General features: G+C 48.3%; 1 protein-coding gene across 4 annotated transcripts; it reads left to right on the top strand.

The window, feature by feature from the left end:
* The first annotated feature begins 821 nt into the window (after nucleotides 1-821).
* Nucleotides 822-5,410, top strand: LOC121530870 (charged multivesicular body protein 7). 4 transcript variants are annotated; one of them, XM_041836179.2, is made up of 11 exons: nucleotides 822-903; nucleotides 1,125-1,410; nucleotides 1,523-1,694; nucleotides 1,784-1,969; nucleotides 3,680-3,813; nucleotides 3,936-3,984; nucleotides 4,078-4,197; nucleotides 4,376-4,474; nucleotides 4,575-4,632; nucleotides 4,751-4,987; nucleotides 5,077-5,410. In XM_041836179.2, the coding sequence occupies exons 2-11, from the start codon at nucleotides 1,127-1,129 to the stop codon at nucleotides 5,130-5,132; spliced, it is 1,395 nt and encodes a 464-aa protein (XP_041692113.1). In that variant the 5' UTR covers nucleotides 822-903; nucleotides 1,125-1,126; the 3' UTR covers nucleotides 5,133-5,410. The 4 variants fall into 4 exon arrangements, with proteins under 4 accessions (XP_041692113.1, XP_045082961.1, XP_045082960.1 ...); XM_041836177.2 differs by lacking the exon at nucleotides 822-903 and adding an exon at nucleotides 913-971; XM_045227026.1 differs by lacking the exon at nucleotides 822-903 and having other exon boundaries at nucleotides 910-1,410; nucleotides 4,590-4,632.
* Nucleotides 5,411-14,166: the final 8,756 nt, after the last annotated feature.

Below are 14,166 nucleotides of genomic sequence, written 5' to 3'. Positions count from 1 at the left end.
GGAAGTCAGGAAACGTATTACAGATCATCTGGCTGTATATACTGCAGAGCTGATGGCCATACTGTTGGCCTTGCAGTGGGTGGAGGAAGTTAAGCCAGAGAGTAGTTATTTACTCTGATTCATGTGCAGTGTTAATGAGTCTCCAGTCCTTTAGATCACATAGCAGACAAGACCTGCTTTATGATGTGCTACAAACCCATGGCAGGATTAAACAGATGGGTATTCAGATAAGATTTACTTGGGTCCCAGCCCATGTGGGGGTGGAGGGGAATGAGGCAGTAGATGAACAGGCTAAACAAGCACTTAGTAGTGGGGATGTTGATGTTGAAGTGTCAATGAGCAAGGCAGAGGCAGAAAGACTGATATATACAGTGATGGCAGGAGCAGTGGAATAGAGATAATAAGGGAAGGCATTTATTTCAAGTACAGAAGAAAGTCGGGGTGGGGAGGATGGCAGGAAGGGACAGAAGAGGAGGCTATTTTACAAGATTAAGGGTGGGACACAGCCAGTTGAATAAGACATTAAATGTGATAGGAAAGCATCCATCAGGAAAGTGTGATTATTGTCAGGAAATAGAGACCATGGAGCATGTATTGCTATAGTGTGGGCAGTATCAGAGGGAAAGAGAGAGGATGAGATCTAGTATGAGGGAGAAGGGGATACAGGAAATTAGTTTAAAGAGTATATTGAGTAGAACGTCATTAGATATAGTCTCAAATATTTTGTTATCTTTTTTAAGAGAAACAGGGTTGGCAGGTAGGATTTAGTTTCTCCCCGTCTCTGGCCCACACTCCAGTACGGTAGGTGGCGGTAATGCACCATAACGTTGGATGCCAACTGCCGATAAACCCAACTGAAGAAGAAGAAGAAGACGAACACCTTGTGGCGCACACAGTCAGCAGGTCAGTACGCATTGGTTAGATGCCTGTACGCTGATCGTCATGGTGAAATCATATCATAGACTACTCTAGTGAGTGGACATGGCTGAGATTGAATTTACTATGGAGCTCAGCTTGATATAGCCTTGTTCACTTAATGTTTGTTATTGTTATTCTGCCTGCTAGTTTAGCTAACGCTAGCTAGCTTAGCATTTCACTCTCATTGTCTGTCTTTTGCTGTACAGAAATGGTTCCATCAAATCTTGGGGAAGAAATGTCTACTGAAGTAGGTTTACCACCTGAGTGGGAGGACGATGAACGGATGAATTTCCTGTTCTCTGACTTTAAAGAGAACCGAGATGTCAGCACAACAGATTGGGACAGTAAAATGGATTTCTGGACAACACTCATTCTTAAAATCTGCAGGAGTCGCGGAACCGTCTGTGTTCATTTGCAGGAGCTGAACAAGATTTTTCAGAGAAAAGGAATTATGCCTTTGGGTTTGGGTACTGTCATTCAGTGCATGGCCAGGTATAATGTCAATGAAATGCCATCTTCTAAAGTGTGAGCAAAATATAGCCTACTTAAAAGTGCCCTAGTCCCACTTTCCTTACCTGACTGTACTTGTTTGTATTTCTGGCAGGTGTGGAAAGATGCAAAGGGAGTCAGAGTTTGCAGCAAATGTAGACTGTGGGTGGGTGTCTTGGGGTGTTGGTCTGTTGCTGGTGAAGCCTTTAAAATGGACCTTTTCAACTCTTCTGGGTAGCAGTGGGGTTACTTTGAAGGAGTCGTTTGTCGTCATCGAACTAGTAAAGGTGTGCATTATTAATTAATTCAAAACATGTTAACGGGCAACTAGCATTTAACACTAACCTCTTACTTATGTTCTGTATGTTTCCTCCAGGAGAAGGCAGCAGAATTGCTTGGTGTCTACCGGAGCTCCCAAGTGGCCAACCACTCTCTCCTGTCCTTCCAGGAGCTCCGTACACTGTCGTCCGATGTCTGTGTTGACGAGAGTACCCTGTGTATGGCTCTGCTACAGCTGCAGAGGGAGAAGCAGGTGACAGTATCACTGCATGAAGGCGAGAAGGTGAGGATAATAGAATCATTAATTTAAGTGAGCATATTATTACATGTACAGTCGTGGTCAAACGTTTTGAGAATGACAGGTATTGGTCTTCACAAAGTTTGCTGCTTCAGTGTTTTTAGATATTTTTGTCAGGTGTTACTATGGTATACTGAAGTATAATTACAAGCATTCCATAAGTGTCAAAGGCTTTTATTGACAATTGCATTAAGTTTATGCAAAGAGTCAATAGCTGCAGTGTTGACCCTTCTTTTTCAAGACCTCTGCAATCAGCCCTGGCATGCTGTCAATTAACTTCTGGGCCACATCCTGACTGATGGCAGCCCATTCTTGCATAATCAATGCTTGGAGTTTGTCAGAATTTGTGGGTTTTTGTTTGTCCACCCGCCTCTTGAGGATTGACCACAAGTTCTCAATGGGATTAAGGTCTGGGGAGTTTCCTGGCCATGGACCCAAAACTTCAATTTTTTGTTCCCCGAGCCACTTAGTGATCTCTTTTGACTTATGGCAAGGTGCTCCATCATGCTGGAAAAGGCATTGTTCGTCCCCAAACTGTTCTTGGATGGTTGGGAGAAGTTGCTCTCGGAGGATGTGTTGGTACCATTCTTTATTCGTGGCTGTGTTTTTAGGCAAAATTGTGAGTGAGCCCACTCCCTTGGCTGATAAGCAACCCCACACATGAATGGTCTCAGGATACTTTACTGTTGGCATGACACAGGACTGATAGTAGCGCTCACCTTGTCTTCTCCGGACAAGCTTTTTTCCAGGTGCCCCAAACAATCGTAAAGGGGATTCATCAGAGAAAATGACTATACCCCAGTCTTCAGCAGTCCAATCCCTGTACCTTTTGCAGAATATCTCTCCCTGATGTTTTTCCTGGAGAGAAGTGGCTTCCTTGCTGCCCTTCTTGACACCAGGCCATCCTCCAAAAGTCTTCGCCTCACTGTGCGTGCAGATGCACTCACACCTGCCTGCTGCCATTCCTGAGCAAGCTCTGCACTGTTGGTGCCCCGATCCAGCAGCTTAATCAACTTTAGGAGACGGTCCTGGCGCTTGCTGGACTTTCTTGGGCGCCCTGAAGCCTTCTTCACAACAATTTAACCTCTCTCCTTGAAGTTCTTGATGATCCGATAAATTGTTGGTTTAGGTGCAATCTTACTAGCAGCAATATCCTTGCCTGTGAAGCCCTTTTTGTGCAACGCAATGATGACGGCACGTGTTTCCTTGCAGGTAACCATGGTTAACAGAGGAAGAACAATGATTTCAAGCACCAACCTCCTTTTAAAGCTTCCAGTCTGTTATTCTGACTCAGTCAGCATGACAGAGTGATCTCCAGCCTTGTCCTCGTCAACACTCTCACCTGTGTTAACGAGAGAATCACTGACATGATGTCAGCTGGTCCTTTTGTGGCAGGGCTGAAATGCAGTATAAATGTTTTTTGGGGATCATTTTCATGGCAAACAGGGACTTTGCAATTAATTGCAATTCATCTGATCACTCTTCATAACATTCTGGAGTATATGCAAATTGCCATCATAAAAACTGAGGCAGCAGACTTTGTGAAAATGAATACTTGTCATTCTCAAAACTTTTGACCACGACTGTACAGTAACTCATACCATTATCCATGAGCTTTCACACAGATTGTTTTGAGGATAATGTCACTGTATCAGGGTTGCATTGAGCCAATGTTTTTTTTTTTTGTCTGTACAGATTGTGAAGTTTTCTCAGCCAGGACAGGATCATGTGTCTCCTGTCAGTGATGTAGACCTAGGCATCTACCAGCTGCAGCGCAGTGAGAGACTGCTTGAAGAGAGGGTGGAGGCATTGGGACTAGAGGCAGAGAAGTGCGTCCCTGACACACCATTAAGTGTTGTCTCGTGCAGTGCAGTGTCTTCAGTCTGAGAAATAAATGTGATGTTATAAGATTGTGTGTGATTTCTGCTTGTGCTGTGTTATCTGTTTGTAGGTGCAAAGAAGAAGCTAGGGTGTTGCTGCGGGAAGGGAAGAAATCTCAGGTCGATTTACAATCCTATGATCCTGTGTTGACTTTTTGTCTTTCACCAACTCAAATGCTGTCTGGGAAACCTCAATTAATTTCTCTCCCCCAGGCCCTGAGGTGTTTGAGAAGCCGAAAGAGAGTCGAGAAGAAAGCAGACCACTTATATGCCCAGCTGGAAAATGTGAAGGGAATCCTGGACAGGATAGCAAACTCACAGACAGACAAACTGGTGAGTATGCACTTGATACATTGACATTCAAATATCTAACAAAACAGAGCAAGCTAAAGTTAGCCTAAAAGTACAATGTGGGTAATTTGTGGCCAATGTTATCGCTCTCCTAAGTCCCACATACAGGAACTAAGGTCCTGTGTTCTCTTTATATCAATCTTTCTGCATGCCTCTATAGGTGATACAGGCGTATCAGGCTGGAGTGTCAGCCCTGCGACTCTCTTTGAGGGATGTGACCGTAGAAGGAGCTGAGAGCCTTGTGGATCAAATCCAAGAGGTCAGACTCTTCTTTACCGGGACTGCATTTAGATACTATTATTGAGCTGTTGCATGTCCACACCAGTCTAAATGTATTTTCTCACTGTTTGATATTACAGTTGTGTGACACTCAGGGTGAAGTTAACCAAATTCTGGCAGGTGGAGCGCTCAACTCAAGTATGTCCTATTCCATATTATACAGCTACTTAGTTGTAGTGCCAAACTGAGCCAATTTCATAATCAAAGTGCCAAAGTCCAGAGGGACTGACAAATGATCCTATTCCTATTTGTTTAGCGGATGCAGACACAGACGGGCTGGAGGATGAGCTAAGATCTTTATTGGAGAACTCTACTCTGGATTGGCCTTCCACGCTACCTGAAGTATCGTCACACCCTCTTTCACCTGTCAGGGAATCTGGTTCCTTTTGTGATGATCTGCTGAGCGCTTTGCCCTCAGTCCCTCAAAGCCACTTCAATATCACAGATGATGAACTGGACAAAGAGTGTAGTCGCATAACCCTTGCAAATACAGGTATGCCTCTGTCTTGTTCCTTTATCTTTCAAATACTACCACAAAAGAGGCTACTGAAGTAACCTTTGTTTACTCATCACTCCCTATAGGTCTTCAACAAAAATATCATACCTCTCCAGTGAAGAGGGCTGAGCCTGCACAGTGACAACGCTAATAAAAATATGTCAACTGCAATAATGAGCCCTGACCCTAAAAGAGTGTCTGGACATGGTGATCAAAAATAATTGGGTGTTGTCATTTGTAACATAGGTCTGTGATCACTGATCAGGGACTTCCTTTTTAAATGCACTTATACAGGGGCGTCAAACTCATTCTAGTGATTGCTGGTTTTCTTTATTAACTTTCAGTTAAGACCTAGACAACCAGGTGATGGGAGTTCCATACTAATTAGTGACCTTAATTAATCAATCAAGTACAAGGGAGGAGCAAAGACCCGAGGCCCTCTGTGGAATGAGTTTGACACATGCACTTACAGGTAAAAGTCAGTAAATTAGAATATTTTGAAAAACTTGATTTATTTCAGTAATTGCATTCAAAAGGTGTAACTTGTACATTATATTTATTCATTGCACACAGACTGATGCATTCAAATGTTTATTTCATTTAATTTTGATGATTTGAAGTGGCAACAAATGAAAATCCAAAATTCAGTGTGTCACAAAATTAGAATATTACTTAAGGCTAATACAAAAAAGGGATTTTTTAGAAATGTTGGCCAACTGAAAAGTATGAAAATGAAAAATATGAGCATGTACAATACTCAATACTTGGTTGGAGCTCCTTTTGCCTCAATTACTGCATTAATGCGGCGTGGCATGGAGTCGATGAGTTTCTGGCACTGCTCAGGTGTTATGAGAGCCCAGGTTGCTCTGATAGTGGCCTTCAACTCTTCTGTGTTGTTGGGTCTGGCATTCTGCATCTTCCTTTTCACAATACCCCACAGATTTTCTATGGGGCTAAGGTCAGGGGAGTTGGCTGGCCAATTTAGAACAGAAATACCATGGTCCGTAAACCAGGCACGGGTAGATTTTGCGCTGTGTGCAGGCGCCAAGTCCTGTTGGAACCTGAAATCTCCATCTCCATAGAGCAGGTCAGCAGCAGGAAGCATGAAGTGCTCTAAAACTTGCTGGTAGACGGCTGCGTTGACCCTGGATCTCAGGAAACAGAGTGGACCGACACCAGCAGATGACATGGCACCCCAAACCATCACTGATGGTGGAAACTTTACACTAGACTTCAGGCAACGTGGATCCTGTGCCTCTCCTGTCTTCCTCCAGACTCTGGGACCTCGATTTCCAAAGGAAATGCAAAATTTGCTTTCGTCAGAAAACATGACTTTAGACCACTCAGCAGCAGTCCAGCTCTTTTTTTTCCTTAGCCCAGGTGAGACGCTTTTCGCGCTGTTTCTTGGTCAACAGTGGCTTGACACGAGGTATGCGGCAGTTGAAACCCATGTCTTTCAAGCGTCTCTTGGTGGTGGATCTTGAAGCCCTGACTCCAGCAGCTGTCCACTCCTTGTGAATCTCCCCCACATTTTTGAATGGTTTTTTTTCACAATCTTGACTAGGCGCGGTGATCCCTATCGCTTGTACACTTTTTCTGACCACAGTTTTTCCTTCCCTTTGCCTCTCTATTAATGTGTTTGGACACAGAGCTCTGAGAACAGCCAGCCTCTTCTGCAATAACCTTTTGTGTCTTTCCCTCCTTGTGCAATGTGTCGATGGTCGCCTTTTGGACAGCTGTCAAATCTGAAGTCTTCCCCATGTTTGTGTAGGCTTCAGAACTGGACTGAGAGACCATTTAAAGCCCTTTGCAGGTGTTTTGAGTTAATCAGCTGATTAGTTTGTGGCACCAGGTGTCTTCAAAATGTAACCCTTACACAATATTCTAATTTTGTGACACACGGAATTTTGGATTTTCATTTGTTGCCACTTCAAATCATCAAAATTAAATGAAATAAACATTTGAATGCATCAGTCTGTGTGCAATGAATAAATATAATGTACAAGTTACACCTTTTGAATGCAATTACTGAAATAAATCAAGTTTTTCAAAATATTCTAATTTACTGACTTTTACCTGTATAGATGGCCTTTGTAAGTTTATGTATCACTCAATCTAATAAATATATCGGTAACAATTATATGATACCAAATTATATAAAGCCACTATTTCAGATCGACTAATGAGTTGGGTGGTATGATAATATCAGTTTATATACCAAATATGTATTAAATGTATTTGTCATATCCACACTACAGTTTTGTTTCTGTTTCCTTGTGTTCAATGAACTTGCAAATGTTTCTTCAATTGTGGCAACTTGGAGTTGTACGATCACGTTCTATATCGTGGAGCTCCGCCCCATAGGGGAGCTCTGCTCCTAGTGGTTTACCCTCTGCCCTAAGGCAGAAACAGCCTGAAGCAAAATTATGCACACACCTACAGCCAATAGGAGTACAGGTGTCCCTATATAAGGAACCCCGTTCCCTCAATCTGCCTCCCTTTATCTTCAGCGACTGGACTAGAACTGAAGAAGCCATACGAAGACTCTAGAAAGAATTTCGCCGTTGACTGCCAGCCGTCAACGTCTTTCGCCATGAGCACACCTGGGATTTTCCCACCCCCAAAGGCCCTTTTAAGGGCCCTGTGTCGGTGTTCCACCATGGCTACCTCGGACCCCCACGACCTCTGCTTCGTGTGTTTGGGACCGCAGCACGCCGAGGATAGTCTCGACAACCCTCCTAATTGCGCCTCCTGCGCCCTCCTTACTATAAAGGAGAGGCAGCAGCGTCGGGCGTTCTTTATGAAGGACGTCCCTCTGGATGATGTAATGTCCTCACTCTTCTCTGCTTCAGAGGCGTCAGAGGACAGTGCGGTGTCGGAGGATGACAAGGAGGGCGCCGAGGCGGATATCCCAGTGGGACAATCCAGACCTCTGGCGCCTACCTTCAAAACCCCCTTTCATTCTGAAAGCGCGAGGTTAGAAGGATCCTTGTGCGATGACGACATGGGCTCTGCTAGGTCAGAAGCCCTGTCCGTCGCGGTAGCCTCTCTGCGCTCGGACTTTCCCGGGCTCATTGAGAAGGCTGCCACACGACTCGAGGTTGTGCTGCCCCCAGTTCCCCTTCCTATGGAGGTGGACCTGATGGAGGGCGGCCCTTACTCCAAGCCGAGGAGGGCAGCTGAGCCAATGGCAAGTATGTCGAGGGTTCGTGGGGGGCACCTCTGGCGGCGCGTTCGCCGGCCAGAGCGTATATCCCCTTCACCAGAGTGAGCGGCTATGAGTGGGCGGCTAAGGGAATCCCCAGGCTCGAGGGCGCCATGGCGGCGTTCCTAGTGCCGGGGTCGAGTCCCTGGGCAGCCTCCAAGAAGGCCACTCTGCCAGCACAAAGAGATAGGTTCACAGCCCAGTTGGCTGAGAAATCCTTTACGCTGGGAGCCCAGAGGCGTAGCAGCGGCAAACAATATCGCCCTCCTCGCGGCCTCCCTGTCCCGTCTCACAACGGACAGGTCGGAGATGACCAGTGAGGAAGTGGAGGAGGCCTCCAGAATATCTGGAGCCATTCTACACCTGACGCAGGCGGTTGCCATATGCGCGGGAAGGACCATGGCCACCTCCGTGGTCACAGAACGACACCTCTGGCTTTCGATGACGGCCATGAAAGAGACCGACAGAGCGTCTCTACTCAACGCCCCCGTCTCCAGCGAGGGCCTTTTTGGCCTCGCAGTGAAGGATGCGACGGAACGAATCGCCAGGCTGGACGAGGAGAGGAGGCACCTGGCCAAGCATTTGCCGCTGGCAATGAGGTCCAGCAAAGCCCCAGCTAAACCGTCCATCTCCAACGCCCCCAACAGAGCTACAGTGAGGCGTCGGGCCAGGCGACAGACGCACACCACAGACAGCAGGAGAGCGAGCTCGGCCCCTCCAGCAGCGACGGTGGCAGCGACGGTCCCGCCAGCTAGAGAGGTTGTCACGAGACCAGCTTGGCAGCACCAGAAGGCCTCCCAGAAGCGCAAGCACCTCTGACGAGGCGAGGGGAGAGGACGGAGAACGGCCCGGCGCAGTTTCGCAGAAGGGCCTACTGTTCCCCCACCCCACTGTTCAGGGCGTGGAGGGCTGTGTTGTACATTGTGTGAATAAAGAGATTGTTCTCATTGACATTGTCAAAGAAGGACATTTATTCCATAAGGTTCGGAACACTTCACGTTCTATGTTTCTCCCTCACCATCTTGAGCGCAGCCCAACCCACTTAGAGTGTGTAGCTGAGCGTGCTCAGGAGAGGAAAGGGGTAAAGGTAGCAAGGCGCAGCCTTAGCTCACCTAGTAAAGATCTCTTACTACAGACTCCTAGGAGCTCTGTAGTAAAGGTCTCACATAGTAGGCAGTTGCCTCTGTCCCAATGTGACATGAAGGCGCAGCCGCTAGCCGGGAGTGACGCCTTACTGCAGGCTAATGCCTCAGTCAGTGCAGATCAGACCCGTGCGACGTTCACGGAGAGCGGGAATACCAGGGCTACTAAGGTAGCCAAGGTATGGACGCCTCCGGTATATTCTGAACGTATCAATGCCCATGGCTCTGAGCGCAGCTCACCACACATTGAGTGTGTCGTTGAACAGCCGCATAAGACCAGTGAGGAGGCATTGTGGCTCCACCATGTGGTACCAGTCAGTGATCACATCTTTCAGACTCTGTTGAGTACTGCAATGGATGGGTCTCATGGCAAGCAGCAGTCTCAGTCAGACAATGACGTGATGACGCAATTGCTTTCCCGGGAGAGCGCTCTGTCTCAGGCCAATGCCTCAGTCAGTGCAGTTCAGAACCGTGCTGCGTTCACGGAGGGCCGGATTACTGGAGTTACGGTCGTAACTAACGTATCAAGGCCCCCGATTCACCCAGAACGAGCTGATGTTTCCTCTCCCTTTCGAGGGGGCCCGCCTTGGGCTATTCCACCAACTCAGTGCTGGGGAATAGCGGCGGCGAGGGCCATAGAGGAATACAGGTCCTTCCTACTGGATGCACCACAGCTTTGTGCGCGCCCGCTTTCTCTGCATCGCTGGCAGTAGCAACAAAGCTGTACCCTCTCACGCTGGCTAGATCAGACGTTGCAGAAGGGTTATGCCCTCCAATTCCATCGGACCCCACCCCCGTTCAGGGGAGTGGTGGAAACGGTGATGAAAACGCCAGACAAAGTAGCCGCTCTGATGTCAGAGATTACGGAACTTTTGGCGAAGGAGGCGGTCACAGTAGTTCCCCGAGAGCAAAGGAACAAAGGGCTGTATTCGCCCTATTTCCTAGTGCCCAAAAGGACGGGGGGAGTGAGGCCGTTTTTGGATTTACGCATTCTCAACGAGAGCATAACCAAACGGCCCTTCCGAATGCTGACGACAAAACGTCTACTGGAATGTGTCCAGAAGGGAGACTTTTGTACAAGCATAGACCTAAAGGACGCGTACTTTCATGTGCCGATACAATCACGCCACAGAAAGTTTCTGCGGTTCGCATTTCAAGGGGTGGCGTACGAGTTCACGAGGATGCCGTTTTGGTACGCCCTGGCACCTCGAACTTTTTCCAAATGTGTGGAGGCGGCATTGGGACCACTGCGTCGTCAGGGGATAAGGATATTAGCCTACCTAGACGACCTGCTGGTTCTCGCCCCGTCAGCAGAGCTGGCGTTCACTCACACGACACAGACGGTGATTCATCTCACGCGTCTGGGGTTCGCTGTGAATTGGAAAAAGAGCGCACCCTGGCCCAGTCATCAGATTGTCTACCTGGGACTACAGCTAGACACTGTAATGATGAGGGCTCGAATTTCGGACCCTCGAAGGGCAGCATTGTTACTAGCCCTGAGGAGGTGTCGTCCGAATCACACAGTAACGGCGCTTCTCGATCATGTCACTTTTGGGTCTCATGTCGGCAGCCCACTCTGTGGTCCCGCTGGGGCTTCTGCACATGCGCAGAACACAGCGGTGGTTCGCCCTAACTAAGACTAGACCCAGTGCGTCAACGTCATCGGTTGGTGGTGGTTCCTCTCTCGCTAAGAGCAGACCTGGACTATTGGAGGAACCCGTGCGTTCTCACGCACGGAGTCCCGATGGGCAAGGTGTCATTCCACATTCCAGTGTTTACAGATGCCTCTCTGACTGGATGGGGAGGGACATGTCAGTCTCAAGCGATAGGAGGTGCATGGCCTCAATCAGGTCGTCACATCAACCTCCTAGAGTTGGAAACGGTTCGACTGGTTTTGACCCACTTCGCGTCTACCCTTCGGGGGTCGCGATGTGTTGGTCTGGTCAGACAACCGGACCACAGTGGCTCACATAAACCGCCAGGGAGGAGTCAGGTCTCCTGCTCTCCATTGGGCGGCAATGGAATTGTGGCTGTGGGCTCACAAGCACCTTCGCTCGTTGAGAGCAGCGCACATTCCGGGCTACTTGAACGTAGGGGCAGACCTCATGTCAAGAGGGGGTCCTCGAGACGACGAGTGGTGTCTGCACCCGGACATTGTTCTACGAATTTGGGAACAATTCGGAGAGCCGAGGTGGACCTGTTCGCGTCACGTGTGAACGCGCAGTGTCCCCCTATGGTTCTCTCTGAGAAACCAGGACGAACCGCCATTGGGAAGAGACGCATTTGCGCACTACCCGTGGCCGAAAGTTCTCCTGTATGCATTCCCTCCGCTGTCTTGCATTCTCCCACTGCTAGCCAGGGTGAGGTCAGAGGAGCTGTCAGTGATACTGATAGCGCCCGATCGCCCGGGGGCTCCGTGGTTTGCGGAGATGAGTCAGATGTTGATTGCGCCACCTTGGCCAATTCCACATCGACGAGACGCGTTGACCCAGGCGGGAGGCTCGATAGGGCAGTGGCCCATAATCGGCCAACCACTGAGGGCTTGGTTCCTGAATGGGACAGGTTGAGGCGCCGTGGGTTATCTGATGCAGTGATCAGAACCATACAGGGCGCAAGAGCCAGTTCCACTTCTAAGGTGTATACCAGCAGATGGAATGTTTTCTCACAATGGTGTGACACACAGGACGTGGACCCCATGAGCTGTCAGGTAGAGAGTGTGCTCTCATTCCTGCAGTTTATGTTTGATAAGCAGAAATCGCCCTCCACCATTCGAGTGTTTGCAGCGGCAATTTCAGCTGGTCATGAAGGGTTTAACGGGAAAAACGTGTTCAGTCACCCATTAGTGAAACGTTTCTTATTGGGAACGCTGACGGCTTAGGCCGAGGCCTAGAGCTACGCTGCCCAAGTGGGATTTGGACTTGGTTCTCGAAGCGCTATGTAAGTCGCCGTTCGAGCCATTGAGTCAAATACCCCTCAAGATGCTGTCTATCAAGACGGCGCTGTTGCTCGCCTTGACTACCGCTAAGCGGGTCAGTGATTTGTGTGCACTGTCGACGAGACCCGACTGCCTTGCCATTAATGGCGATCTGAGCAGAGCGGTGTTACGTCCTAACCCGGCATTTGTGCCGAAGGTTATTAACAGTGCATATAGATCACAGATCGTGGAATTGTGGGCTTTTCATCCCCCTCCCCATGGGGAGAGGGAGTGAGGAAAGGCTTCATTGTCTGTGCCCAGTACGCGCTTTGGCGTGCTACATTGAGCGCACAGCAGCGGTTGGGTCATCGCCTCAGCTGTTTGTGTGTCACGGTGCGGCTGCATTAGGTAGACCACTTTCAAAACAGCGATTGTCTCATTGGCTTTGTGAAGGAATTGAGACGGCGTACGAGGCGGCGGGGCAACAACCGCCTCAGGGTATTAGAGCGCACTCCACTCGTGGAGTAGCAGCTTCTACTGCTCTTTTCAGAGGAACAGAGGTTGAGGATATTTGTAGAGCAGCGTCATGGTCGACACCGTCTCCTTTTATCCGTTTTTATCTGTTGGATATGTCTTCTAACTCTTTGGCTCGGTCTGTACTCAGCGTGGCTGAAGGGAGACCTTGAGCAAGACAGAGAAGGAAAGCAGGATTGTGACCATGTTCATAAATCCGCTTTTATTAGAAGTAACATATTCTGGATGGACATGTTTTCTAACTTTTTAGCTCGGTCGGTATTCAGCAGAGCTGAAGGGCGACTTTGAGCTAGAGAACAAAGCAGGACATTGGACAGGTTCCAATCAGGTCCGCTTTGGTGAGGAAAACTTGTTATGGCAAAAAATAAGCTTTTTAACTCTCAAGCTCGATTGCACTCAGCGCAGCTGAAGGAGAATATTGAGATGAAGGAGAGAGAAGCAGGACGATAGACAGGTCTCTATCAGGTCCGCTCTGGATGAAAAGCATATTTTGTGACATGTCTCCTGACTGACTGTATCAGTATGGTAGAGACATGTATTGAGTGGACAGAATATGAGGTCATCTATCTGAGGTTCAGTTTAGTATGACTGGTATTTTTTTGTCCCTGCCTACTAATCTCTGGATTCCATTGAGTGAGTAAGGCGGTCTATTGGACACATAATGTAGAATGACATTTTATGTCATTTCATTAGTGGACGATAGCGTTGTCACAGAATATTGAAGCACGGCTATCTGCTAGTACAGATTAGCACGGCGTCTATTCTGATGATCTGCCCAATAGCCATTGCCATTGTCATTGAGCTAGATGGGGCGGGTCTATAACCGATGACGCGGTATATTGTGACGCCCTGATGGGTTTCTCAGTCGCAGTACTGCGGGAATTGGTTGCAGCCATTGCTGGGCTTTACCTTTTTTCATTTTTTAATGGGAAGTGTTAGGCTCGGCAGGGAGTACATTTTGGAGCGTTTCGCTCCGCCTTAAACCACTAGGAGCAGAGCTCCCCTATGGGGCGGAGCTCCACGATATAGAACGACTAGTTACCGGAGTGTAACTCCAGTTCTATGAGTGGAGCGGAGCCCCATAGGACTTAAGGCCCTGCCGACCCTCTCTAGTCTCGCTGAAGATAATATCTCGGGAGGCAGATTGAGGGAACGGGGTTCCTTATATAGGGACACCTGTACTCCTATTGGCTGTAGGTGTGTGCATAATTTTGCTTCAGGCTGTTTCTGCCTTAGGGCAGAGGGTAAACCACTAGGAGCAGAGCTCCCCTATGGGGCTCCGCTCCACTCATAGAACTGGAGTTACACTCCGGTAACTAGTCGTTGCCTTGCCTTGGACCCGTGAAAGCTATCAGAATACTCAGTTACCAAATAGCCTCTT

This window comes from Coregonus clupeaformis, chromosome 18 (assembly GCF_020615455.1).
Source record: "Coregonus clupeaformis isolate EN_2021a chromosome 18, ASM2061545v1, whole genome shotgun sequence".
NCBI lineage: Eukaryota > Metazoa > Chordata > Actinopteri > Salmoniformes > Salmonidae > Coregonus > Coregonus clupeaformis.
The sequence above is the reverse complement of the archived record's forward strand: the minus strand, read 5'-3'. Positions and strand labels throughout refer to the sequence as shown.

Excerpts from the sequence above, each read along its gene's own strand:
- LOC121530870 (XM_041836179.2), top strand. The coding sequence starts at position 1,127 with ATGGTTCCATCAAATCTTGGGGAAGAAATGTCTACTGAAGTAGGTTTA. Across the intron at positions 3,814-3,935 it reads TTGGGACTAGAGGCAGAGAA|GTGCAAAGAAGAAGCTAGGG; the intron begins GTGCGTCCCTGA and ends ATCTGTTTGTAG. Across the intron at positions 3,985-4,077 it reads GGGAAGGGAAGAAATCTCAG|GCCCTGAGGTGTTTGAGAAG; the intron begins GTCGATTTACAA and ends TCTCTCCCCCAG.